We start from the raw sequence: 27414 nt of genomic DNA on the forward strand, positions 1-27414 counted from the left end.
ATATTGATAAACAAAAGGAAAAGGTAATTAAAATTGTATGTTGGAATAATGAAACGTAAATGGCGCCAGAATCGCGCAAATATGCTTACGCTTCAGTGATTGCTACTACAGAAAATTAAAAGGCTTGTTACATTCATGGAGTGCTGATAATTAGTAATTATATACTTAATTGTTGGGTAGATTTTAAGAAAAATTAAATTAATTTTTCGAAGGACTTCAGTATTTTAAAAATTGGTATTGAAAAGGACTTTTATCATGACAATGTGACGTACTACACATTAAAGTCAAATTGAATTTTGACAATTCACAATTGACAAGTGAATCAAAAATGATTCATAAATCATAACACAAAATAATATTAATTTGTATTTCGTATGTGTGAAAGAGCATTATTATTTAACTATTAACAAGAATTTACATAATTACTAATAGGTTCATTGTAAAGTTAAATAAAAACATGTTTGAATAGGAAAGTTAAATGAAGATATTATTAGAGACACATATTGGTATTCTGTTATTTTAGGCGCAACATACGGAAACAGCAAAATAAAACTATTATGTACTTAGATTTTCGCCCCAATAATGTCTCAGGATATTTTACCCCACGGAACAAGTAAATCGAATAAAAAATGGGACAGGGACACGGTCGTGCCTTTTATTTTGTTACCACTTCTGCTATTGATAGCAACAATATCTCTAACCGTCACCATAATTGTTATGATTTTTATTGGAATGGGCGCTTTATATGTTCAATCACGTCCTAGACAGAAAAATCGGTGAGTCAATACATTCCTTAACATGCTGAAATGCTTCACTGCAAGAAATATAAATGTATATATAAGCAATATTAATATGTATATTTATGAATTTGTAATTTTTTCAGGTCCCCCTTCTTCTATTCATGGACATTATCATCAGGAATTTGTATGTTTCTTGTATATGAGCTAGGGGTTTTATCATTACTACAAATAACTCAATTAGAAAACTTTATATTTTTATTACTGTTGGCTGGAACGTGCTATTGTTTCAATAGGATGAAAGCAATTGCTGATCATGAATTATATTTGGGTACAAAAGGTAAAGAATACAGGTATGTTTGTTACTGCATACCAAAGAGTTTTAAAATGTGCTCTAAAAAAGGTCTTTAAAGTTTTTGATATTATGGCATCTTGAAAAATGAAGTCTAATTACTATTAGCTGTATATAACATTACAATTATTTCATATTTAACTGATTACTATTAAAAGGCAACTGGTGTAATATCCTAATAAAAATTTGAACCTTAACAATTTAAAAGAAACTTCTACCACAAACTAAATAACAGTTAATATTTATGGTAATTTGAATAAAGTAAATATATTTTTCAGTCCTGTATTAACTTCTGATTCATATTACTGCCAAGTCTGTCAATTGGAAGTAAATGAACGATACTTTCACTCTATTTGGTAAGTATATCCAACATTCCCTAGTCTGTATGTATTCTCTATATAAAAAAAAATGCCAATATAAATGTCGAAAACTAATTAATTGTTTGAATGTTACAGGTGGGATTGTTGTGTTTTTAGACCAAATTATATTTATTTTGTATATGGGCAATTATTTGCATTGGCAACACTTGCTTTTGGTGCTAACTTGGGACTCACAACTATATGTCATCCCATGGTATTGTATGGCTCTCTGATGATACCTGAAGATTGCACTGATGCTTATTTTGAATTTAAGTAAGTCTTTTTTACTACTTTCTTAAGTACAAATGCTTGCATGTGAGGTAATAAACAGTTTGTATTGAATCAAAATCAGGATTTGAAGCATACGGAATCTGCATTGAGGGACTTTTCATGTACCATCAAATTTATCACTTGATATGTAAATTGATAATATGAATACTATTATAATATTGATTAATTCTATTTTATAGTTAAATATAAAATAAAGCAGATTTTCAGCTTGTTGAATAAGAAGATAACCATTAGCTAACACATTCATTATAAATAATCTTTAGTGTCCGTCAGTATGAAAAGTAGTTTGCCACATTAAAACCAAGACTTAGGATAACTCGGCTATGGAGACAGTAGAAAATGTTCCTTAAATCATATAATGTTGATTCACTATTTATGTTTTCAGCTATGCATTATGCTTTGTAACATGTGTTTATGCAATTGGGTACTTATCAATAATTATCTTAGTTATTCTCCAACAAGTGTTTATCTACCTTCCGAAGTATTTTGGTAAGTATACCTAATGTATTATTAAACTTAATTTTGTTTATGTGACTAAATTTGGCCACTGAATAAATCTAAGGCTCATAGCAACTAGTATTTTGTATATAACCAGATCTATATTCTGCAATGTCCAATGCCATTCAATCTAGTTTTAAGAGTATTGACACATTTTTCAAGAGGATAATATTGATGAGAAGGTTACTTGATAAATGAATATGGCATGATCTCCTGTATATAAAGTAAATTTGTTTATTATTTAATTTTAATACTTTTTATACAAATACCGATATGTAAGCTGATTTAAATTGCCTGTATAGATTTATTTGAAAGTTTAAGACTTGAGATGTAGCATAGCCTCATTATTTTCTTACTATAATATGAACTAAATTATTACTACATATGTAACATGCTACATCTGGTGGCTACATACAGCTTTAGTTTACCTATTTATGACTACTCTACTTTAGTTATATTAGAATTTTATTCCTTTACTTCTTCACAGATAATAAATCTATTCAACAAATTACATCCCCTTGACGAATTTTTACGACATTGGACGAGCTAAGTGCGTCTAAATTTAAAGTATAAATAATATTTTACGTTTGTTTTAGCTCCACAGTGGAGAAGGCTGGTTGAAGTTTGAATTACAGTTTTGGAGAAATTATCAAGTTTATACAATATTTCTTATAATAGCTCACAGAAGTGGTATAGTAATTTATTTATAATTCTATATCAGCGTATCATACTATACTACAGTAGTATGACTACTATCGATTTCTCGATAGCCTAGTTATTCTACTAAATGCTGTAATTTTGCAGATCAATGCTTAAAAAATTGCTTGATTTACATTGAAAATTGAATGTATTTATGTGAGCAGTATTTTTTAAATATCTTTTATCAAATGTACTTGTAAACGCAGCTGGGTATAGTGAGCTGATACATTTCAGTTACACTCGGCTAATTTATTTCAAGACGTATACCTTATATAAAAACGTACAATCATGTAAGGGGGTGTTAAAAACTTATATAGTAACAGTGTTAAATTAAAATAGTTATTGATATTCAGACTCCGAGGGTTGATGACCTACATCAGTCTTTGGTTATGGCCGGTCTTAACTCATATTATAGATCAGTGATGTAACATTGAGTCATTGCAAAATACATTTACTGCAAGCGGTAGATTCATCACAAGTACGAAAATGCACAGAAATAATGAAACAATCTTGTTACTAATTATGGCTCTTTAATAGCTGTTTAAATTTAATTACTGATAATACCTGTTTTATAGACATGTTACTGAGTAAAATTATCTTACACCATTAGTTATACGTATCAAGTATTATAGTAAAGTATTTTACATATACCAGACTCAGTACTTTTAAGATCATAGAAGTTTCAAATGTTTAAACATTTTTGACACCATAGACTAGATGTGACTATGACGTATTGAAATATTTAAAGTTATGTCAGAGCTTGTTGGCGGGAATTGTACTTTCGTATATTTGTTTTTTTAAGATACATAATCTTGATGTAAACATAAGAAAATCAAATATTTTATAAAATAAAAATAATTTATTACTATCGCATTGTTTATTGTATAAAACCCTAACAGAATCCATATCCAATAAAAATTACATTCCTCAAAAACTAATGTAAAATGACCCATGATCAGGAAATGAAGTCATGAAATCAGTCATCTGGGGGGCTATAATCTGGTAGAACCAGCATGACTTTCTCTCTCCATTTACGTTTGCGAGCCTCTTGGTCTCGCTTGAGTGCATTTAACGCAGGCAAAGCCCTCCAACATGTGAAAGTCTTGAAAATGATATTACTGAAAAACAAGCATACATTTAAATATTAATTTAGTTAAATTCTCCGATAAAAAATCGATTTGCTCATTGTATATCTGTAGAACCTGTCCAATCCAGATTCTGTTATCATTAATATGTCAAACAGAGATATATATATATATATATCGAGACTTGCACGAACTATGACGGGGGCATTGCGCTTGGCATTTCATATCGAGCTGACTACTGCTATCGGGTTTGAATAAAATATAAGCATTTTTTGTTGTTTACTAAATGTATATATTATAGTGTATTTGATTAACGAGGTAACGATGTTTATAAGAGAACTAATAGTTTTTTTTTAAATCCGTGAATGCCTTATATGTCAAAATCCAAGTTTTTAGTTTGAGTTTTTTTTTCACACGCAACTCAATACCTACTCATAATTAGCGCTAAGTTTTGACGCTGAATCTTACTTAGAAATTTATCAATTCCCTATCATAATTATTATAATGATAATAGGTTGGCAGCACCGACATAGAATATTTATTTTAAAAAAACAATCATGTCAATTGTTATTTAGTTCCAAAGTTCCGTCAAGTATTCCATATATGCTCCGTAACTATTTTAGTATATATACGACATTCATTCATTTATATCAAGAGAAGATACTTTTAGATTTGAACAACTTATATTCGCATCATACAACAGACCAAGTTCATCGAAATTGACTAAATTATATCTTTAATTATTTTAAATTAATAAACGACTTCAAATGCCTGTTATTTACATTTTTTTTAAATATTACGTTTACATCATTTGTCAGTGATACGGGTTTAATAAAATTGTGCGTGGAATCCCTCCGCACGGAAAAAAGAAAAAAATGAAAATTCGTAATGTGGAAATGAAAGAGGAAGCATTTACTCTCGCTTTATCTCTCCCTAGGGGCGTAAATCGCAACCTTGTTGTAAGTGGCATAAGAAGTTTCACAATACGGTTTCATGAAAATTGAATTTTAATAAAATACATACCAATTGTGATACTTAACAGCTGCTGCCCATTTTAATTCAATCTCCTGTTTAACGGCTTTGATGCCCTCGCAAAACTTTCTAAATACTAATTGAGTCACATACAAATCGTAGTAATCTTCGGCGACTTGCTTCTTCATAATATAATTGTGATGGTTCTGCAATATTATCAATGATGATGTTTTACATTCGTAAAAAAATATATTAATTAATTAAATAATTACTTGATGCAGTCAACAGTTAACAATTCAAGCACATATTACATCAGAACACGTGTCTGAGGCATCTAATGTCATAAAACTGTAAGTATTTCAGAAGCTTGTGATTTTCTTATTAAACTAAATAAAATACGTATTTTTATATTTTTTTTATATTTCAGAATATCTAGATCCCTAAAATATTTGAACCAGAAATCACAGTAAACAAAAGTCAATCACTTAATACAAAAATCTTTATAATAAAATGTTTTACCTACAATAGTAATTACATTAAATAGAATTTGACAAAGTATTACTTTAGAACATCCCTCACGTAAAGAATACATTAGGGATGTTCAAAAATACTAGCTGTCGATTAAAAAGCAATATGTATAAGCAAACTATTCTTAAGTCGAATACTTTAATATTGACGTGCTTAAGATTAAGTTAATGGTAAACATATTAATTTATAAAATATGTATATTGAATCATAAGGAAAATTGTTTATAAAACCCAGTAATAACTATTGTATGAGGAAAATTCCTACCTTCTTTAGAGAATCAAATGCTCGCCTTAACACCTTTTTTCTATAATGTTCCTCAGCCGTAAAATTTCTCTCAAACCACATATCCTCCGTATAAAACATCCAATGTAAAAATATATTTTTAATTAATTGAAATTTGTGATGCGCCATCGCTCGATCTAGATTGTCCCGTTTTATTTGTATTAAAATCTGAAATGGCCGCACACCGTATCGTACCAATAAACTCTTCTCGTAATGTAAATCGGCCATAACCATTAGTGCTCTCATTCGTTCTGCGTGTTGCTTTTTACGAATGTTTTCAATTTTTTCCTTTCTTCTTTTTTGTTTCAAGTCTTTTATGCGTTTAGTTTTTTCCTCTTTATCCATTTCAGCTTTTGCCAGCTCTGCCTACGACGCGACGGTAAACATATACATTCGCAAAGGAAGGAAGGAAAAATACAAGGAAGAAGTAACATATAATATAATTCCTTCTTTAACATTTAAATACTATAACAGGGCAGAAACATTTCTAGTCTTTCATGTAATTTTAGTAATGGTAGAATTCAAATTAGCGACTTCCTAAAAACTATTTCCGTATATGGAATTCAAAATCAACTTTTTTGACATAGGAGAGATTGACTCCCGAATGTCACAAATGTATTAGATTTTGATATACGGGAGTTATACCTAGAGCACGTCCGCGTCGCCTCGTTTGTTAATTCAAAGATTTGCTCACGATGCTTTGAGCTTTCCATCGCCGTTCGAGTAATGTGTAAAATTGAAATACAAATCCATGGGCACACGATAATGTCACTTAGTAATTTTATAGTTTACACATTTATAATACAATACCTGCTGTTTTAGTCTTAACTTTTCTTCCTCGATTTGTTTACGCCTTTCTCTTATTACCGCATGTTTTTCGTCCCTTTCGCGCGCTCTCGCTTCCATCCTTTGTAAAAATTTTGGCACTTTTAAACATTGTAGAACCAATGAGGGCTCTGAAAGCAAATTTATGGCGATTAGATTTAGCTCCCATAGGACTTCATGGCTTCAACACCTTACCGAATCTAAAATAGGCAAGTTGTTTTAGCCATTATAAATCCTTTAATTTCCATCCAAATATTTTGAGCTAATCAAGCTTAAGTGCTTTAAATAAAAGGCCAGTTAAGAATGTTAATTATTATGAATTTATTTCGACAAAATTTAATACCTTCATATAGGTTTAGAGGTTCCTATATACCTAAAATACTCTCCGTATTTTCGGTCTTACTTATTCTAGTTATCTTCACATGATATACAATTTGTATATGTAATTTTTGTGTCTAATAATGTGTATATATTACTTTTACGCTTATTATTAATGTTACAAAAAAGGTTCATCGTGTTTATTTTTTAATTTCTTTTAATTTACAACACTAACGTAAAACAGAGATCCCGTCAGAGTCTCATATTTAAAATATATTATAATTTAAAAATCTTATAAAAGAAATACTTGATTTTGACTATATAATTTCGAGACGGATATTACCTTCTATTTCCGTAATGTTGAGTTCATTCGTTAAACATTTTATCTTTGGTTTTAAATGTTTGTCGATTTCATAATAGGTTTTCCTCACTTCATCTTTCATACAACTCAACGACTGCTTGGAAGCCTCGATTATTTTATTATATTTCAATTCTTCTATTACTTTATTCTGCTGCTCAAGTTTAGCTTTCTGTAATGCAATTATATGCTTTTGCATTTTGTACCTATAAGAAATAAATAAGTAGTCTAAAATAATTGTTCCACAATGATGTAAACCGTATTACTTTTTTAAATTATTATCCCAGTTAAAAAGGAAATACTAAAAATCTCTATTGCATGATTAAGCCGTATTTCATTATGTCAATTTTACTTATTGTCAATTTCGTACTGCATAACAAGATTTGCAGATTTTAATTTTAAATAAAATCAGCAAAAAAAATAACTATTAGGCATATTAATTAAATGCAATTTAAGCTAGCTAATATTTTTTTCTTTTATATCATGCTGGCCTAAAAAATAAAACTACTAAACGTATACAAATATAATCAAGTTAAGTGTGATAAACTTAAAATAGAAAAGTTACATATTTTGGGTTGTCCGGTACCTGTGATGATAACTATTGTAATCCCGAACAAGCACTTTAGCTCGATCTTCAGGTGTAGTGTTTTTGGCTTGTTTAAGCCTATCTAAAAATTTATCAACGGCCTCTTTCCTTGTGTGTTTATACTTCTGTTCAGCTTTTATTTTAACATACATTTTCCATTTATCAACATATTTTCTTGCTATATTGTTTTTATGATCTGTGTTTTCTTTTTTAAAAGAGGAAATTTTTAAAATATCAGTTATTTCCGCGTTTTGTTCGGTGTCATATTCTTCAAGTTGATTGTCAATTTGTGGATAAAGATTGTTTTTTGTCCGTTCCTTGTCGCCATCATCCTCGAAACTTACGTCATCATTATAATTAGATGAAAGTGTCATCATTACTAAAAGGGATTGCAAATCGTTATTACTACTAAAACTAAAATCATCTACAAAGGTCTCCACATCATCAAATGTGTCAACTGTGTTTTGTTTCTTTTGTTTAACCTCCTTTGCTATTTCGTTTTTCTGTAACTTGGGCACTGATTTATCAAAATCAAAAGCCTGTCGTTTGATCTTTGGTAAAATCTTAAATGTATCAGCGTTTTCAACCTTTAAATCAGATATTTCAGTAGAATTCTGTACAAAAGTATCTACTTCACTTTTTATAAGTCGAAAATCATCGCATGGATTGTTGGATATTGGTATTATATTATTTGGAATTCTGTGTTTCTTCGACATAAGATTATTTTTTGCGTCTATACTTCTGAATAAGCTGCGGACTTTTGCGATTTCTTTATTTACAGTAAATGAGTTATTAAATACTTTTCGCTTAAACTTTCTGTAATAAATATATACCGTTATAATGACTATATATCTTTTAATATTTAAATAATCACATATTACTTTGGTGCTTACGTACGGTTTTGTCTCAGTCTTTGATAAGTTTCTATGTGAATGTGTGTCCTTTGCCTGTTGAAATAATTGACTTTAAATGAAATTCTATATATACAAAACATATCTTAGTACTACTAAGTTAAGTTAGTAGGCAGTTCAACGCTTAACTGAGGTTGCAGCGAGATGACCGACGTCCTATGATAGGTACTTACCATGTGTCTTCTTATCTGTAACCGGAGAATAACGTCTGATGAGACGAAGTCAGGATCATGTCTTGACAATTCGTAGTCCCTAAAAATATCTTTTGATAAAAGTTCTTCCATTTTATCTTTTACGTAATTGTATATAAAACAAACATATTTTAAGTTGTACAAACGGTTTTTAGTCTTTATTTTTTTTTGATAATGATATTTTCACATCTAACCAACTCAACTCTTTCCAGAAAAAGCTGTGAGTTTCAAGGTAACGGTTTGATCAATATATTATTATACTGTAGCTAAGATACGTCAAGTATTAAGCTGTAGGTACCATGTGTTTACCTGACTACAAAGTTTACTAAGAATAATCACCTGTAAGGGTTATTCATTTCATTATTTGGTAATAATGAAAGAAATAACTGTTTACTATTAAGGTGATCCACATACTTTACGAATAGTTATTTAAATTATTAAATTTTTATATATAATTATATAAAGCACATTATAAAACAGTTTTGAATACTGAAACACTCGATTCATGTTAGGAATTTATGTTTTTTAGAAAGTTATGGTTCGAAAGAAGAGATTTGCTTGTTAGCGATTTTAAACTTTTTGTACTTTTAGTGTAGTACTAGAATATATAATGTATTCGTTCGTTCAGGCTTTTCGACTTTAAGATTCGGAGCTTTAAATATAATATAAGCCCCTAAAAGGCCAGGCGAAGTAGTAAAATGCTAGTTCCAATCAAATTTGGATGATCGATGAATCATTTATGATCTACGATCTATGATAGACCACCGTAGGTTAGACATGAGGTTTAACTATGAATGACTTTTGACCAAGAAGTCAAATGTCAAACACTTCTACTACTTTGCTTAACGCTTAAAAATGCGGGCAGTAAACCGCAACCTGCAAAATACTGCATTAGTGGCATTGCATAAGTGCACTGCTGTATTTATTATTAAGAGTTAGATCCATGAGATTAAGTTTATTATTTATTTATAAATTTTAAAAACCCCAGCCGATGTATCTACCTCTTCATAATGCGTCCGATAGAAAGTATTTTATTAAGATTCCAATTACAAAGTTGGGATTGTGCACAGTGTCTTTGCCTTTATTTGCGTTTATAGTTTGTGTCGTATTCACTATAATCAAAGACTTCGATAAAGCTAATAATACGCATTGTAAAGTACCAAATGTCTTCCCGTCAATATCAGCTTCAATCGGAAATTATGAACCCCAAAGAACAATATGGAAAACTGCCATATACATCCACGCACCGCTGAGGTTCTTCATTATTTATTTACGTTGGGAATATTACCGAAGTATTATTAGTAAATTTTGTATTATTGTGGTTAAATTATCAGTTGCTCTAAATCTAATAGAAAATTTATCATTATTAGGATTAACATATTGGACTTCATCACTTAATTATCGTAAGTTGAAGTTTGATGATTTCTCGTAGGTATTTTCACAATCCTAATACATGAAATCAAACATATTCTTTCCAGCATATCACGAAGCCTGCTTTAAAACGTTTATTGGAACATCAATATTCTACATGTTCTTCACTAGTATGATGTTGACTAAATATAGACGGCATCCAGTAGTTTCTCCATTGGAAACTTATTCAGTAAAACTAAAATGGAGAGCTTTCTTTACAAATGTGGGTTCTTTTGCTTTTGCAGCTTATTTTTTTCTAAGGCATAATCGACTTTGCGAACCATATGGTAAGTATCATGTTATTAAAGTATGGATTACTCTGAATTACATATATATTATTTTACCAAAATATTTCTTTTTGCAGTATATTCGATGTTTGCATTCTCAGAGTACATTGTGGTTGTCAGTAACATATTATTTCATATGACAACAATATATGACCTTAAAGTACAATATTTGTATTTCACTAGAAAAGGTGTCACAATAGAATGACTCAGGATTATTAACAATATTTTTGTGGTACAAGAAGAAATGAAGGGTTATTATAATTCAAGAACAACTAAGTCATTTAATTTTTGAAAATGGTTAGAAATTGAGCCAAAGGGTTGTCACAAAAATATTGTATGAGTAATAAAATTATCAGAGATGTACAGCCACTAACTTCAAGCCTAATAGCACAAATGTTATTTTATAATATACCTAAGATTTACTAGTTGTCTCATGAGCAAAATAAATTTTTAATTGCATGCAATGTAATAGTAGTACCTACTTAAATAAATAATAGCTATCTTACTATATGACTGAATGTTAACATGTTCTATAGAAGACTTGACTTGTTGTATTAAGTGTTAATTAAAATAAATATTTAAAAAAATATATTTTATTAGGATAGCTAATAGGACTGATTGACATTGTTGTGTTATGTTGTTGTTGAATAAATAAGCAGCAAAATAATTACCTACTTTCTTGCATTTCATTCTCTTCAAAAGAAATATAAATGGTGAGTGGCTATTGAAACAAGTAAAATTCCTTTTAAAACTTTATTAGCTCATTATTGTAGTAAAAAGATATAAATAGATTAATTTTAACATACATATAAATAAAAATATTCATAAAATATTATATAAATTAGTATTCTTACCTATATCACATTTCATAATTAATAGTGGAAAGAAATATTTTGCTTATTGTATAAAATAGAAAAATAATATTATAATGAGGTTTAAAGCTTAAACTCTTCCTTTATTCTGTCTGCTATCATTTGTGCAATAGCTAATGATGATGTGGCTCCAGGGGAAGGGGCATTTCTACAGTGTAGTACCCTGCTTCCTATTGCACCAGAACCTGGTTTAGAATCAAATACGAAGTCTTCTATAAGTGTTCCTGAAATAAAAATATTAAATATTGATTTCCAAATAATCCATATATAATTTAACTTTTATGTTGATATATTTATATATGCATGTTGATAAGATAGTGTTAATGTGTTGATAGTGTTTAAATTGAAACATAAATACCATCTTTGCCCATGGCTTGAGCCCTGACTCCTGCGGGCCCACTCTCCACATCAGCACTTGTTATCTCCTGAATGTATTTTTGTATTTGCTTAATTTGTAAAGGAATGAAAATTGATCTGGACATTTCTTTCAATCCAAATCCAGCATATTTAAAAGCCATTTTTTGAAAGCCAGAGAATGATAATATGTCTTTAAGCTCTTTTACGTTAAAATCACTCCATCTATAAAAATTGTTTGTTTTTACACCCTAATTAAAAAACATCTGAAATTTATTTAGTTTATAATAATATTCTTCATGATATAAAAGTTTACCTGTAGCCTTCCTTACAAAAAGCTAAAATTGCATTTGGTCCTAAAATTACACGTCCATCAATTCTCGGTGTTATATGAACACCAAGAAAGGGAAATCTTGGATCTGGTACAGGGTAAATATTAGCTTTAGCAAGATTTTTTTTTTGAGGGAGGAGATATAGATATTCTCCTCTAAATGGGATAATTTTTGGTTCTTCGGGGCATCCTGTTAATATAGCAACAGTATCTGAATGCAAACCACAACAGGTAAGAACATATTTTGCCTTAACTGTGTTTTCCTTATTATCAGAAATGACAACAGGATATTCAGAATTTTCACCTTCAAAGAACCTTTTCACTTCAAAGTTTAGATAAGTCTTACCCCCACAATTTTCAAAATCTTTAACATAGTATTGGGTTACTGCACCCCAATCAACAATTCCCGTATGAGGTGACCATATACCTTGTAGTCCTTTAACAAATGGCTCTAATTCCTTCATTTCTTTAGCATCCATTAATCTGAGGTCCTTAACTCCGTTTTGTATTCCCCTGTCATATAAATCAAGAAGGCGTGGCACTTCCATTTTGTCAGCAGCTACTATGAGTTTGCCACATTTGGAATATTTAATTCCCTTTTCGTCAAAATATTTATACGACAAATTAAGACCCTTGACACAGAGCTTGGCTTTTAAGGACCCCGGCTTGTAATATATACCTGCATGAATTACACCACTATTGTTTCCACTTTGATGAACCGCAAACTTATTTTCTTTTTCTATCAAAGCTATCTTTAGGCCCGGATGTCTTAAAGCCAATTCCCTCGCGGAAGCTGATCCAACAATACCCCCGCCAACTATAACGATATCGTAACATGGTTGGGAGCTATGACTATATCTGAAAATATTTTATCGAGCTAAAAAAGATTAATTTGTAGTGGTAAGAAATAAGAAATGTTTTTAGATATATACCGTCGGGTATTGAATAAATAATGATTTCTTGAACAGTATGTCGAAAATGTACGCACTTTGAGTAAATTGGCCATTTTATAACTAGTATTATAGACTGATAGCAGTACAAAAAATTTAAACGCAAAACAACCTTTCAATACAAACTACAAAAATAAAATAAACATCATTGAATTAACAAACAAGCGGATTTTTTTATTTGTTATGACTTTGTTACGATATCACTATAGTCTATGTTTTTCGCTATATAGACTAACATAAAATTATAGAATAACAAACACTGCATTAATATTATTTTGTAGTTGTCAATTGTCTGGAGTACAATTTACTTAATTTCACTATTCTTTTACCTAGAATTTCCCAAATATATACAAAATATGTTAATCATCATATTGTAAAACTTGAAAAGGGCATTGTAAATTGTTTACATTTTATGAATATTCGGTTTTGTGAAGACAAGCACTTGTTTAAAAATGACACATTCTCAATTTTCGTTAACATGGGATTCTCATAAAACTAATATTTGTGGGGGATTTTGTGCTTTGCAACAGGTAAGTGCATAGCCTAAAATCTTGTTTACAAGATTTGAAAAACAGAAATTTTGTAATCATTTTTCCTAACATTTGCCCTATGCATTCAGCTGCAAATCCTATTGTCTTTGTCTTTAGAATGGAGAATTTGTTGACATGACTTTGGCAGCAGATGGGCATTTTGTTAAAGTGCACCAAGTTATGATAGCCCTTTCCAGCCCATATTTGAAGGAGTTAATTACGTCAGTGCCTTCCACACATCCAGTAATATTCCTCAATGTAAGTGGTTTAAATTATGTTTGCCACAGTTAGAAATTAAAGTATTTAATATTCAAAATTAAATTCATTCTTTTCAGAATGTCTCTCATTCTATTCTTACATTGTTACTGGAATATATATACACAGGGGAGGTAATGGTTCCACCAGCAAGCTTAACAGCATTTATGGATGCTGGAAAATCACTTCAAATTAAAGGCCTTGAAACTATTGTAAGTATAAACAAAGAATAATGTTAAAATTACATATTAAATTTATAACAATAATTTGTCATTTGACTCCTTCTTTTTAGCAAAATGAAAAAAATTCAAATGTAGCTCAGACTAGTGAACCTAGCTATGATACTCCTGGTTCTGCAAAACGAATGAAAACTGAACATTTTGTACAACAGGTAACCTGTGGTCTTTGAAACAAACAACACTCTTACATCCCATTTATTTGAAATGTTTACTTATTTAGACTCATTTATTCCTTAACTTACATTTATATGTACTATACATGAAACAAAATATTTTTTTTTTCAAACACTACTTAAGCTCTTAAAAATAACTAATATGTTTGTAATTATAGGTCTCAAGGTTGCCTATTATAAACAGAAATCTATCTATAAAACCAGAAAGCAGTCCAGCTTCAGGGTAAGTCTTACATGGAATGATGAATTACATTTATTAATGGCACTTGTGTTGTTTTTAATAACACAAGTGCCATTAATTATATCATTGTGGTATTCAAGCAATATTTCTCTGCACTATAAATTTTTTTTTTAATTGTACTAATTTAAATCAGGTCCACTGCCATATGCTCCATACTGTTTATGAATATTAAGTGATTATATGTTTTTTTTTAATTACAGGAAAATTAATATAAATAAATCAATGGATAGAGATGACGATAATGATTATTCCATAGGATTTGAAACACATGAAGATTCTGTCTGTGAGGATTCACAAGAAGTTAACAAACCTAATGACATTGAAGGTACTTTCAGACAAAATAACTAACAACAAATTTACGTTAAATTTGACTTAACTAAATGTTTCCACACTGATATTTTTTAAGTCTCTCGGGTGATTTTTTTTAAGATTGCATTTCTTGGCTAAACTACATTTTTTTTTTCAGTTAAATCATCAAATCTACAATTCACTGTATCAATTCGTGGAGCCTTGCAAGTTATCTTGAACAGGTATATTTATAATCTCCAATCAACACAAAATTCGGGCGTGAAGCGATGGCGGTGCATTGACTACAGAAACATCAAGTGCATGGCTTCTCTTGTCACAAAGGACAATGTTGTGTTAAATCGGTAAGTAAAAAAAATAAAATTCCAAACTTGGAATTCATGAAGCATTATAATTGATTTAATAAAACTTTATTAAAGCAATTATAATTGCCACTCATTAAAATTTCACTTCATCCAGTGGCTCGACATAGTACTATGTATAGTATTTCCTATGCATATGTGAATGTTATTTATTTAGTTCAATCCAATAAATTATAAATATTATTTATAAATAATATACTATTATACAATATTAGATAAAGTAGTTCAATAAACTTGACAAACTAGGTCATAATCATGCAATTCTACTGAAGAATCGTTTAACCCTTGTTATGTAATACTTTTATATCGTAGATTCTACATATTGCCTTTAATTATCCCGCTTTAATCCGGTTATAAAAGACGTGCTTAAACCAAAATAAAGACAAAAAATGCAGTATAATATTGCACTTACCAAGCAGAAGATAACATGTTGAATAATATATATATAATATGTATGTTCAATTAATTTCATTTAAATTGTAAAGTATACAAACTCCACCTGTGTTTGGCCATCAAATTAAAGAATATTCACTTTTAAATACACCTACTTTAATATAAACTCTTTATTACATTATTTACATACGTTAGTATGTAAATAATGTAATAAGGAGTTACTATATATATATATATATTGTGGCCAGCGAGATACTGTCTATTCTAATATTCATGATCTAAGTTAAGTAATAAAATATAGATAACATACGTTTATTGTCTCGATCCAAACTATAGTATGTTTGTTTAATGAATAGTTAAAATACATAAAATTATTCATTGAAATTATTTGTTGAGTGAAATGTCCGATTTTTTTCAGTATCATAAATGTGTAAACTATCTCACTACTTTATGTATGTACAAACAAACATGCTGACCGAATTGTTCAATTTATTTTACACACAACTGCATAAATAAAAAAAATATTAATATGTAGATACATCTTAAGTTTAAAACCTTTTATGCACAGATCGAATCCCCACAATCACAGTTTCCACGACAAGAAAATACTTCAAAAGATCGAGAAAAACTCTGTTTACTCAGCCCTGTATGAATTAGAAGCACAACAAGAGAAAGAAAGAGAAAAGCAGGACGAGGAGGAAGAAGAAAATATAGAGTTTATAACTAGTGAAATTGTTGGAGATCTGCCTGATTTAGCAGATGTTTCTAAAAACAATTAGCTAGTTAAAAACTTAACAATTATGCATTAGTAATTAAAGGTGTTTTATCAATAATATCATTGTTACATTATCAGTTTTTAAAACATTATTTTACATAAATATGATTTTATTTTTTCTTCCTAGTATAGGTATTGTAAATGGAAAAAGATAAAATAAAACATTTTTCCTTTATCATATTTCATTTTTCCCATTTAAAAATAAATAAAAAAGGATATCAACTTTAGAAGAAATCATAGATGGAAGTCATTTAGAATAAGCAATATATAATTGATAATTATGTCACTTATATCGGTAATTAATTTTATCATATGTTATAATATATTGCTGGTTTCTCGAAATTAGTATTACATTCTAGTATAACATTCTGTACAAAACGCCTGTGCGGTAGTGACAGTATTATATTGGAATTTATTAAATTAATATAGTTAACGGTATACGGTAATAAAAATGAAGTTTTTATGGCTAATACTGCTAGTAAAGGATATATTGTGTCTTTACACACATAAGAGTTTATTAAAGGGTTTGCCAGAGAATAACTTATCAGCTGTGCAACATCTTCAAGAATATATTCGGATTGATTCAAGCAAAACGGAGAATTATGGTTTGTATATAATTTTTTATGTGTAATAAAGTATTTGTTTTTTATAATATTATATTGTATTGCTGACAAAAAGCAATGACATAACATTGCTTTTTTTACGTTAAATTCGAGGTTATTTTCGTAATATTGATTGAAGAATAATTAAAGGAAATAATATTGTAACTGAGTTACCATGCAAATGGTTGTTTAAAGTTAAAAAAACTAATTTTTTTAGCTTGAAATTTTGTGTTGTTTTCACAAATTGTTGGAACAGTTGAAAAAAAATACGTAAGGTCATATATGACTTATATGTTATATTAACCAACCAATATCTTACTTTATTATTCGTATATCTTTAGTAACCATTGTCAGTTTACAATCTTACTATTATTATTTAAGATTGATAATATCTCGTCAATACAACGTTTTAATACAACCAGCTAAGTAAATACAAATTAATTTCATATTAACTAACATTTAACTGTTTTCGTTATAACATATGTATATCTATAATAAACGGTTTAATAATATATAATTATTAAATCGTTTATTATAGAATAACTGACGACCTCTTCGTATACGAGAATATAGTAGTGTTAGTAGGTTAAACAAATTGAACACTATTGAGCATATATTATATATGTAATTATTCATTAAATAGTGAGTGGTTCTTAGAGTTTTAAAAGTCATGCCATTGATTATTATCATAAAAATAATTTTATAATAACCAATTGTGTTCATAAATAATAATACGAATACGTAAGTACCTATGCGTATTATATTATCATAACAATAAAGATTTTCTAAAGGTTTATGCAAAACACTATAGTTAAAAAGATCAAAACATCGTGCCAGCAGTTATCAACAATCTACATTTTAAAAGTGAATAGGTTCGCCTATTTATTAATAAGTTTTTAACTAAGTTAAAATTAAAAGTATGGAACACTGTTCTTCCAACGTCTTGTATTAATTTTCACTTATTCTTACAGATTTAGTGGTAGAGTTTTGGCAACGATTGGCAGACGAGATAAGCCTACCGTTGAGAGTTTATCGCCCAGAAGGTTTTCCAGTCTGTGTACTTACATGGATTGGAGCCAAGCCCGACCTGCCTAGTATCATGCTGAACACACACTCTGACGTTGTTCCTGCCTACGATGTATGCTATAGTAAATATACATGTAGTTACACTACTGTACTGTAGTCCTGTACTTGTAGTACATGTACTTATATCATAATAATTCGGTATATTCGATCTAACTCAATTCGGCTCATATTGTACCGAGTGCTGACTGAGTGAATATCATTTTGTGACCAAGCTATTCTAATTACCTAAATATTGAATTTCAGTCAATTATGTCTTGAAACAAGAGTGGGGGTCGTAACCTTAAAACTTTTGGAAGTTAAATCAGTGTTTGGTGACACCTCATTACGCATTGGATAATGAAACTTTAATAATAATAATCAGCTACGGCCTCTTCAGGTCTGGGCATCAGATTTCTTAAACTGTTTCGAGATCTTTTAATAGACAAGTAGGTGATCCGTCTCCTGTGCCTGACCCACGTCTTCGAAATTTAGACATGTCGATGTTTTCCTTCATACTTTTTACTTCTTCCTTTCGAAGTAAGTCCATTGGTGCACAGACGGAGATCAAACCTACGACATCAGGGATGAGAGTCGCTCGCTGAAGCCACTAAGTCGACATTGCTCTGCAATGAAACTTTATAATGTAAAAAGATAATGCTTGTAGAAAGGAAATAAGTTTTTTTTTTCATAGAATTTATGGAAGTACCCACCGTTTGCGGCAGTTATTGATGACAACGGAGACCTGTACGGGCGCGGGGCCCAAGACACAAAATCCCTTGCAATACAACATTTTGAGGCGATCAAAGAGCTGAAAAACAATAATATCACTTTACAGCGGACTATTCATATTACGGTTTTGCCAGGTTAATTTTTAATTACGAATTTATTATAAATACAACAGACATAATAATTTTATGTGTTATAATTGTTCAAACTCCCAGTCATAAAACTGAATTCTATCACTCGTACTTTACTGCGCAAAGTATCCTGCTATTGAATTCCTTAAATTTATATCTGACTCAATTTACCCTTGGATTAGTTAATTAAATTTTTGGTTATACATTTATTGTTCATATATTAATTATTGGTAAATTGTTGAGATTTCACTTTATTTTAGTTATAGATATTTTATTTGTTAAATTGAGTTTTTTGTTAATTATTTATGCACTTCTTGTACGGTATCTGTAGGTGTTTATTTTTTTATTCTTCGAAATAAGGGTTACCTAGAAGGAATTGCTTGTTTCCGATAAGGCCGCCCGTTGCGTAATGACTTATGTAACCTGCTTTTTAATATGTATGTTTTTTGTATATAGTAACGAAGTGTAAATAAATAATACTAATTTTAGGTCTCCTAACACTAAAGTTCACTAATTAACATTACAGACGAAGAAGTTGGAGGCTTTCGTGGAATTAAGGCGTTTATAAAAAGTGGTGATTTTAAAAGACTTAACGTCGGCTTCGTGCTTGATGAAGGTCTGACGTCACCTGATAACACTTATCTTGCTACGTACATGGACAGACGACCTTGGCGTAAGTAAATACAAACTAGGCCTACCTTAAAATTTTAATTAAGAGTTAACCTCGTCACATATATATGTAATGTTTTCGTGAATTTGTTTATTATTATGGTAATCGTGATAATCGTATTTATTTATTTGCAAGTATGGTATCTTATGGGGTACAAATTCATACAATCCTGCAAATTTGTTTTACATAATTAAAAGGTAGAATGTTACGTAGTAGTTACATTACATTACATCAATTATACATATATATAGTAGTTGTTAGCTATTCCGGCGTAGATTTACGGATATAACCTGCACTGGTCTATAATCTTTCAAAATATGTTGATCACAATACACTCCATGGACGGACCAGTTTAGCTATCATTTACGTCATTGTATTAAAAAGTATAGCGTCATTTTCAAGTTGATTTAAATTTTCAATTGTTTCGTATTAATTATTTTAATTATGTCTTTTTATCAAGTATTTTATTCAAATTGAGTTTTTGTTGTTCTTTAAATGGTTTTTTATATGGCTAGATACAAAAGAGTTTTATACAATTAAGCAATTTTTCATAAACTTAAGTTTATCTTCTAGAGTCACTGCACACTGACACAACATAATTTAACCATTATATCAAAACCTAAGCCGAAATTAACTGCATTAAAATATGTAGGTACCTTATATTTTTATTTCAGAAATAAATATGACATTTTATGGGCAAGGGGGACATGGCTCGGAAATTGCGGAAAAAGGCGTTATTGAGAAGGTAATTTCATAATAAAAAAAAAAACTTCAGAATTATTAGGGAGAAGAATAAAGAGGTATATTGATTTGGTGTATGTTAAATGTATCTCAATACATCGGGGCAGATTCGCTTTAAAATTGTAGAAAAATTCTTCGAAGTATCGGACAGATTAATTTTTCAATTTCTGTGTATTACTGCAATTTTTTAAATATTCGGGGTCAAGGAAATTCACGGTGAATTGAACCTAATACCTCCGGATTACATTCTGAATCTTACCAACGAAACTACCAAACACGTCAACGACAGCATTCGAACTCAAAGTTGAGATCTAAATGCTAAGTTATAAAAACTCACTAATTATTTATTGATAAATCGGAGTAAATTGTAGATTACCCTTAACATATCAAATCAAAATATCTTTATTCATATAGGTAAACTTTTACACTTATGAACGTCAAGAAAAACAAATTAAATTAATCGTAAATTTACATTTACAACCAGTTCGCAAGTCAAGGGCGTAGAGCGGGTAAGAAGAACTGGCATAAACGGCTAATACCACATGACAACAATTTCAGCTTGACTACATATTGAATTGCATATTGCAATATCAAAAGGAACAGAAAGAAGTAATGGCGAGGGGGAATAATGCAAGATTGGGACGATTTACTTCTATGAATGTCAATATCGTTAAGGTAATTACAATTGTCTATGGCATTAGATTGTTTGTCTCTTTTATTGATAGATAAGTACGAGATCAGCCCTGAGTTGGTACTTGTCTTATCGTCGATTTTTCGGTTGAAGGCATGCCGGTTTTCCCGTGCTTACCAACATACAAGCAAATATTAATTACATATATAGAAAGGAAGATCTGAGTTCCACCTAAGGTTGGCAGTCTTTCAAATCATTAGACCAAACCATCTACTATCATTTAAATTTTCAGTAACACGTTAGCGTTGAATTGTAGAAATATTGTTTTTTATAACTATTAAAACTTCTTTTACAAATTAATAAACATTAATGAAAACTGTTATTAACAAAAAACGAAATATCATTTTGTTTTCATATTATTTTGCTAATAACAATTGCAATTTTTAACCTGTACCGAAAACATTTTTCTAGAGGTGATTCCGAATCGAATGAGCTACCGCTCATATTTTTAGGACCTTTATCTCTATTTTTCACGTTTTTGAACTTGTTGACTAGACTATATATATACAATTAACTAATTATATAATATTTATTGCAGACTGGAATAGCAACAAACATTTTACCGAGCCTTGTAAATGTGGTCATTGATATGAGACTGGCTACCGACGTTAGCATCTCTGATATACAACAAATGGTAAAACTAAATCTTGTTATCCTTAATTTTCATTAACAATGTTAATATCTATTTATTTCTCGCACTTACACTTGTTTTGTATTTTAAACTACTTGGCCAAGTAAATTTATTTATCTCGCTAAATTAATACTATAGCAATACGATATGGTAAAAAAATTAATTTATATTAAATAATATAAATACGCAAGGTACACAATATCAATACTGCTATGATCTCATATGTACCTTGTATTTACACAGATTGACACGTGGCAAAATGTGACGGGTCCAGGAAAAACTGTGGAGTACCTTCGTCGTGATGAGGTGTCGCCTGCAACAACTCTAGAGAACAACCGTTATTGGAATGCTATGCTGGAGGCTGCTGCGGAGATGTGAGACATAATTTATTTAAGACAAACCCATAATATATATAGCACAAGAATTATGTTGATGAATTGTGAAGCATGTCACTTCTTAACCTAACTAATGAGTTTGTTATTATATGTGCGTATTTAGTCATATGATAGAAAACATCGTAATGAAATATGTTACCTAAAAACCGACGAATTAAGGATAGATTGTTGTAAAATCATCAATGGTTCAATTTTCTGGATTGCAAATTTTCTAGTAAATGAATGTAAAGTTTTATTTCAGGAATATCACCTTAAAACCAGTGGTGTTAACTGCCACGTCAGACATGGTGGTAGTTAGAAAACTCGGAATCCCGGCGATTGGTTTTAATCCTAGCATAAACACGATTTCACGTGTACATAATAACGATGAATATGTCAACATTGAAACATTCATACAAGGCATTCAAGTTGTCAAAAATATTGTTATGAAATTAAGCAATGTACCAGAATAATAACTTAATTTACTTAACATTAAAAAATCTAAGACTACAATGTAACTAATGTAGAATTCTAATAATAATCCAATGGCTCTTAAAACTACAACTTATATTGGGTCCCGAACGCGGAATTAACAAGTAGATGATCATCCTTAGGTATGTTTAGGTTTTAAGACTTGCCTGAAATTAAATAAATATATATTTTAAAACGACTGCATTTTATTCCATCAAGAATATACGATAATCTGTTATTATATTCGGTTATAGATTAAGTATAGATTAGGTTTAGGTTATAGATTAGGTTCACCTATATCAAGAGATATCCATTTTGATTTTGATGACATAAAGGATAAAATCCTTAGCCTATTTGACAGCGTAGAAAAATAGGCTTTATATTAATAAGAGATATAAATACTAGAATGCATATTGAACTGAATTTCACTTTATCAATTAATTACCTAATTGGTTGGCCTGCCTAATGTATCGCGAAATGTAAATGTAGTTTCTTACCCAGAGTTTAGTAAAATATTGCTCAAGTGATTTTCGTAGAAGAAATTTCTGTATGAGAAAAATTATGTATTGTGAAGTTGATGTAGATCGCTAAATCAACAGCGCGCGGTGCTCCACTGTAATGGGCGCCTCGTACGTGCCGCAACATTTTTAAAAGGACTTTTTCGCAGCCGCCGCTCTCTGTTTGCCGAGCGTCGGTGGATTTGAGAATAGTCACGCTTTTAGCGAACAAATGAATTCTCTGGAACAATTGGGATTCGCTGAGTAAACTGTTTAGCGTCCAATTGAGGAAAAAATTTTATTTCTATAAAAGAATCGAGGAAATATGTAAATTTAGATCTGATTATTAAAAAAAAAATTATATATATTTGTATCTAAAATATATGTATCTGAATGAACGATGAAATTACATATTTATTTTGCTCTAAAGCGCGTCTCAATTATTTATCTGAGTTTGATTTGTGATACAGTAGAGCTGGGGGCGGGTAGGCGTTAATTGAAATAAATTGTCACGGTGAACGGCGGTGGGACATAAATCAGAGTGCCACGGGCTACGAGCTAAGTGCCTGCTACGATACGCTACGCCGTAGCAAAATAGATATTAACTGCAATTTCAAACGTTGTTTAGTAATAATCAATAATTTGGTTGTAATTGCTTATGTTTATCCTCTTATTGGATAAGTCGTCTTTAAGTAACTATCGAAATTTTGTAAGTAAAAACATTGCTTCATCAAGCGTTCAGAGGTTTTGCCACTATTATCGGCAAAAATTTATTCATGACATGCCGTACAAATAAATTTTTATTGCCAAATAAAAAATAAAGCCCATCTATGTCATTGATAGGTCTACGTGAATGATGACGCAAGACACCGCGAGACGAATTAATTGAGCTGAAGGTGGGTCTGCGTCATGTCCGAAGTGCTCGTTTGTCACCGCGCCAGGTGACGCTACACCGACCTAGGGGCGCATCTCGCTAGGCCTCAATCACAATATTTTTGGATACGGCACTTGTTTTTATCTAAATTTACTTTATTTTGTTTAAATTACATGTTCGTTTTGTTTATTTCCCTTTCCTTAAACAACGTTTAGTCATGGTAGACAAACTTTTGTGGGAAAAGATAAACTAAAGCATGTCGTGATACATTGCCCTAAATCTTCTACTAAGAATCATCTAAAGGCCTGCCTTTATTTTTTCAGAAGAAATCGTGTTGTTCTTTAAAATATTCTTGTACTATTGTTGAATCGTTAAAATAAAAAAACCTGTGTGGACTTAGAAGTTATACTTTAACGTAAAAAGATTCAAAATGTTTATTATTCGCCTTATTCTACGTTTAAAAAAAAATCGGCACTAACAACAGAAAACACGGTAAGTGTTAAATGTTAACGATAGCTAACTTCTGGGTGTCGGTTTTTTGTGACAGTGTGCGCGCCCATGGCCAAAAATTATTCTAATTATTTTTCCCTGAAGCACCCAGAGAAGTATAACTTCAATAAAAACAAGGCACAGTTATTATCCAGTATTACCTCCTCCAAAACTCACTTATTATAAAATAGAAAATGGAAGAAACGCGAAGCACGAATCACGATACTGAATGAGTTGTACTTTTGAGTGTGACAATATATTTTGTCGCTTAAGACGGGGCTTCAGGAAAGGTTCAGACCTTTTACGCATTCTAAACAAGGATAAATGATTCATCATTTACACAAAACAATACCGCTACATTAAACCTAAGTGGAGTATATTCATACAACATTCTGTATGCAGCTAAAATATTTATTGAGCATTTCTAAGGAGGTAAACGTTTTGGTAATTATTTTTATATGTAATAGAAAACTGTAATAATTTTTCTACATCTGTTTTGAAACACTATTACATAATGTTTGTAATTTCTTTAGTAATCGTATAACTATAAATATATTAGTCATGACAATAAAAAAAAAAATATTAGAAACCGTTACATTGTACAATGTGTAAATATTAATAATATATTTAATTATTTTTACCTCGTACTAAAAAATATAATATTTATTTTTAAGGTTAGTTATGGTGTTTTATTAAATTAATTTATGTTAGCTGTAGGATTACTTTATTAGTAAGAAATTTTTATTGTAATTAGTGAGACTTATGTTATTAAAAGTTAGTTTCTTAATAAAATCTTTTACACTAAAGACAATAACATAAAAAGTGTTTAGTTTTTTCTTGATAACTATGTATATTATATATATATAATATGTATATTTGCACTTCTTGTTACCTTATGTAATTTAATACATTTTCCAATTTTTATATTGTAACGTAACAAAGTCTTAATAAATAATAAATAAAATATAACATTTATTGAAATTAGATTATAAAAATCAATTCTGGTTAGAAAGTGCAACTAACAAGTAGTAGTAGTAGAACTTAAAGAAGAAAAGTGGCTCTAAAACATTTACATCTGGGCCTCAGGTTTCTATATCTGTTTCATGATCATCTACTAATTCAGTGAAAAACTCGTAGTACCATGCTAAGGAAAGCATATATATATATATATAGGATAATCAAATCAAAAATATCAAAATCATTTCTTTTATTTGTTTAGCAAAATGTACAATAGGATTTAGATTGAGGCAGATAGGCCAGCCCTAGAAAGTCAGAGACCTGCGACAGGGAAGCTTCACAGATAATAGGCCTTCCGTGCCTTAGAACAAAAAAAATTGTTAGTATAAAATTCATTAACTATTAAAATGAACTATGACATTTGTTTTTTTGTTTAGTAGCATATATATAAGCATATATTTATTTAACATGGCCACACTAAAAAAAAGAAAGATATAGTATGACGTTTGGCGCGATCGGTACGCATAGACTACTTATAGATTATAGAAGGAAGTTATTAAACACTCATCGCTGGACAAATAGGGCTTACCCGGGTGTCGACTGACAATGGTCCAGTCACGCGCACATTATTTGATGTGTTCAAGTGCTTATCACGAGCCCACCCTAACCCCGTGCACATGTTATTTTTTCAAAAAGAACAATCGCCAACAATAGCCCGTGACTGATTTAAAATTACTTTAAAATTGAGTGTTAGTTTAAAAAACATTAATAGGAATGTGGGAATTTCTCATTTCACATCCTTTACTCGATATTTAAATTATCAGAGCTGGGTTCTTTTTTGGTGTTATAAAATGACAATATTTATTAATATAATAAAATCAACTTTTTTTTCTAATATGTTTACTGTTAATTCAAAAGCAAAAAAATAAACAATAAATTAGTAAAATAATTCAATTGCTTAATAAAATGCATGTTGACTTAAAAATTTCCTCTACCGTGTTGTCAGTCTATAAGTATCTTATGTAACTTATCGTTACTAAGATACAACATATTTCATTTAAATTTTGTGTGCGATAAATGTTAAAGCCGCTTTAAAATTAAAAAAAAATCGAGCATAAAATGTACTAAAATAAGAATACAGCGCAAATTTAACTATTTTCTTAAGCGTTCTCTTCAGATGAACGCGTGGCGGTCGCGTTTTGACACTCGACAACTATTTAGTTGGATTATTCTCTGATTTCTTATGATAAACTTTTAAGCACTAACCATAACAAGTTGTAGAATTAAATATTCTGGGATAAAGAGATTTATTTGTTCCTTTATTTTTCTTTTCATTACAGTACCTAGGAATACTGTAATGTAAGGTTAATAATAATAATAATAATAATCGTATTTTCTCATAAAACTTCATAAATGATAAGTTACAAATATTTATTAATGAATAAAATGAAATATATGAGAAATAATGTCATTCTTCCTTCGATAGAACATTATTGTTTATTCCTAGGTTAGGTTCATGAAAGCTTTGTTTATTTCATCTCACATCACGATATTCATTTTTTCAATCTAACAACACACTTACACCTAAAAAATTAATACAGAACGTCTGCCCCATTCCCCACTACGGGACCTCCAGTGCTATTTCTTCCTTTAGAATTACATTAAAGAGGTTTCGACATATTTGTTGTTTCTAAAATAAAGAAAACAAAACAAAACACTGTCGCTTTATGGTTCTGTTTGATATGATTTTGTTTTATTAATAATATTTCAAATTATTATAAAAATATCAAATGTTTAGACCTGAGGGACTTGCTGCTTGACTGCTAAGCCATATATTTCATAACAAAAGTCGAATATCGGCTTAGTTATTCCTTCACACAGTCAGATTCATATTATATTCTACTTCATATTTAAAGAGATACATTTTTGTATTTAAATTCTAAAATATGTGATTCTGTTTAGTTCAGTGACCTTGAGTTACAAATAAACTATAATCTGATTGATTATGTTTAAGATTATAATAGT

General features: G+C 30.0%; 6 protein-coding genes across 7 annotated transcripts; 4 read left to right on the plus strand and 2 right to left on the minus strand.

The window, feature by feature from the left end:
* The first annotated feature begins 351 nt into the window (after positions 1 to 351).
* LOC110994019 (palmitoyltransferase ZDHHC23-A) lies at positions 352 to 3805 on the plus strand. Its single transcript, XM_022260486.2, has 6 exons — positions 352 to 776; positions 884 to 1090; positions 1368 to 1445; positions 1545 to 1721; positions 2125 to 2228; positions 2834 to 3805. The coding sequence occupies exons 1-6, from the start codon at positions 583 to 585 to the stop codon at positions 2863 to 2865; spliced, it is 792 nt and encodes a 263-aa protein (XP_022116178.1). The 5' UTR covers positions 352 to 582; the 3' UTR covers positions 2866 to 3805.
* Positions 3806 to 3912: 107 nt separating this feature from the next.
* On the minus strand, positions 3913 to 8907 carry LOC110994017 (coiled-coil domain-containing protein 191). Its single transcript, XM_022260485.2, has 7 exons — positions 8788 to 8907; positions 7891 to 8706; positions 7290 to 7510; positions 6614 to 6759; positions 5786 to 6169; positions 5045 to 5199; positions 3913 to 4054 (listed from the first exon to the last, which is right to left on the minus strand). The coding sequence occupies exons 2-7, from the start codon at positions 8604 to 8606 to the stop codon at positions 3913 to 3915; spliced, it is 1764 nt and encodes a 587-aa protein (XP_022116177.2). The 5' UTR covers positions 8607 to 8706; positions 8788 to 8907.
* Positions 8908 to 9827: 920 nt separating this feature from the next.
* Positions 9828 to 11363, plus strand: LOC110994005 (post-GPI attachment to proteins factor 2). 2 transcript variants are annotated; one of them, XM_022260472.2, is made up of 4 exons: positions 9828 to 10284; positions 10363 to 10395; positions 10471 to 10689; positions 10767 to 11363. In XM_022260472.2, the coding sequence occupies exons 1-4, from the start codon at positions 9984 to 9986 to the stop codon at positions 10892 to 10894; spliced, it is 681 nt and encodes a 226-aa protein (XP_022116164.2). In that variant the 5' UTR covers positions 9828 to 9983; the 3' UTR covers positions 10895 to 11363. The 2 variants fall into 2 exon arrangements, with proteins under 2 accessions (XP_022116164.2, XP_022116163.2); XM_022260471.2 differs by having other exon boundaries at positions 9828 to 10395.
* Positions 11364 to 11538: 175 nt separating this feature from the next.
* LOC110994004 (L-2-hydroxyglutarate dehydrogenase, mitochondrial) lies at positions 11539 to 13364 on the minus strand. Its single transcript, XM_022260470.2, has 4 exons — positions 13179 to 13364; positions 12232 to 13104; positions 11920 to 12140; positions 11539 to 11785 (listed from the first exon to the last, which is right to left on the minus strand). Exons 1-4 carry the CDS (start codon positions 13250 to 13252, stop codon positions 11625 to 11627), a joined length of 1329 nt encoding a protein of 442 aa, XP_022116162.2. The 5' UTR covers positions 13253 to 13364; the 3' UTR covers positions 11539 to 11624.
* A 157-nt stretch (positions 13365 to 13521) lies between these two features.
* Positions 13522 to 16643, plus strand: LOC123689484 (protein bric-a-brac 2-like). Its single transcript, XM_045629747.1, has 8 exons — positions 13522 to 13726; positions 13844 to 13984; positions 14062 to 14193; positions 14274 to 14372; positions 14552 to 14616; positions 14835 to 14959; positions 15101 to 15284; positions 16264 to 16643. The coding sequence occupies exons 1-8, from the start codon at positions 13649 to 13651 to the stop codon at positions 16472 to 16474; spliced, it is 1035 nt and encodes a 344-aa protein (XP_045485703.1). The 5' UTR covers positions 13522 to 13648; the 3' UTR covers positions 16475 to 16643.
* A 196-nt stretch (positions 16644 to 16839) lies between these two features.
* LOC110994002 (aminoacylase-1A) lies at positions 16840 to 22614 on the plus strand. The gene is made up of 9 exons (XM_045629746.1): positions 16840 to 17075; positions 18044 to 18210; positions 18829 to 19000; positions 19521 to 19667; positions 20339 to 20409; positions 20964 to 21080; positions 21635 to 21730; positions 21971 to 22101; positions 22364 to 22614. The coding sequence occupies exons 1-9, from the start codon at positions 16922 to 16924 to the stop codon at positions 22572 to 22574; spliced, it is 1266 nt and encodes a 421-aa protein (XP_045485702.1). The 5' UTR covers positions 16840 to 16921; the 3' UTR covers positions 22575 to 22614.
* Positions 22615 to 27414: the final 4800 nt, after the last annotated feature.

This window comes from Pieris rapae, chromosome 10 (genome assembly GCF_905147795.1).
Source record: "Pieris rapae chromosome 10, ilPieRapa1.1, whole genome shotgun sequence".
Taxonomy (NCBI): domain Eukaryota; kingdom Metazoa; phylum Arthropoda; class Insecta; order Lepidoptera; family Pieridae; genus Pieris; species Pieris rapae.

Bases quoted from the DNA above. Each gene is read 5' to 3' on its own strand.
- LOC110994019 (XM_022260486.2), top strand. From the start codon at position 583: ATGTCTCAGGATATTTTACCCCACGGAACAAGTAAATCGAATAAAAAA. The intron at 777-883 runs GTGAGTCAATAC...TAATTTTTTCAG, and splicing joins CGTCCTAGACAGAAAAATCG to GTCCCCCTTCTTCTATTCAT. The intron at 1,446-1,544 runs GTAAGTATATCC...TGAATGTTACAG, and splicing joins CGATACTTTCACTCTATTTG to GTGGGATTGTTGTGTTTTTA.
- LOC110994017 (XM_022260485.2), bottom strand. From the start codon at position 8,606: ATGTCGAAGAAACACAGAATTCCAAATAATATAATACCAATATCCAAC. The intron at 6,760-7,289 runs GTAATATCCGTC...ATTTGCTTTCAG, and splicing joins CAACATTACGGAAATAGAAG to AGCCCTCATTGGTTCTACAA. The intron at 5,200-5,785 runs GTAGGAATTTTC...ATAATATTGCAG, and splicing joins CATTTGATTCTCTAAAGAAG to AACCATCACAATTATATTAT.
- LOC110994005 (XM_022260471.2), top strand. From the start codon at position 9,984: ATGTATCTACCTCTTCATAATGCGTCCGATAGAAAGTATTTTATTAAG. The intron at 10,396-10,470 runs GTAAGTTGAAGT...TATTCTTTCCAG, and splicing joins GACTTCATCACTTAATTATC to CATATCACGAAGCCTGCTTT. The intron at 10,690-10,766 runs GTAAGTATCATG...TTCTTTTTGCAG, and splicing joins TCGACTTTGCGAACCATATG to TATATTCGATGTTTGCATTC.
- LOC110994004 (XM_022260470.2), bottom strand. From the start codon at position 13,252: ATGGCCAATTTACTCAAAGTGCGTACATTTTCGACATACTGTTCAAGA. The intron at 13,105-13,178 runs GTATATATCTAA...AAATATTTTCAG, and splicing joins TATTTATTCAATACCCGACG to ATATAGTCATAGCTCCCAAC. The intron at 11,786-11,919 runs GTATTTATGTTT...TTTTTATTTCAG, and splicing joins TCAAGCCATGGGCAAAGATG to GAACACTTATAGAAGACTTC.
- LOC123689484 (XM_045629747.1), top strand. From the start codon at position 13,649: ATGACACATTCTCAATTTTCGTTAACATGGGATTCTCATAAAACTAAT. The intron at 13,727-13,843 runs GTAAGTGCATAG...CTTTGTCTTTAG, and splicing joins GATTTTGTGCTTTGCAACAG to AATGGAGAATTTGTTGACAT. The intron at 14,617-14,834 runs GTAAGTCTTACA...TTTTAATTACAG, and splicing joins GAAAGCAGTCCAGCTTCAGG to GAAAATTAATATAAATAAAT.
- LOC110994002 (XM_045629746.1), top strand. From the start codon at position 16,922: ATGAAGTTTTTATGGCTAATACTGCTAGTAAAGGATATATTGTGTCTT. The intron at 19,668-20,338 runs GTAAGTAAATAC...TTTTTATTTCAG, and splicing joins CATGGACAGACGACCTTGGC to AAATAAATATGACATTTTAT. The intron at 20,410-20,963 runs GTAATTTCATAA...CAACAATTTCAG, and splicing joins AAAAAGGCGTTATTGAGAAG to CTTGACTACATATTGAATTG.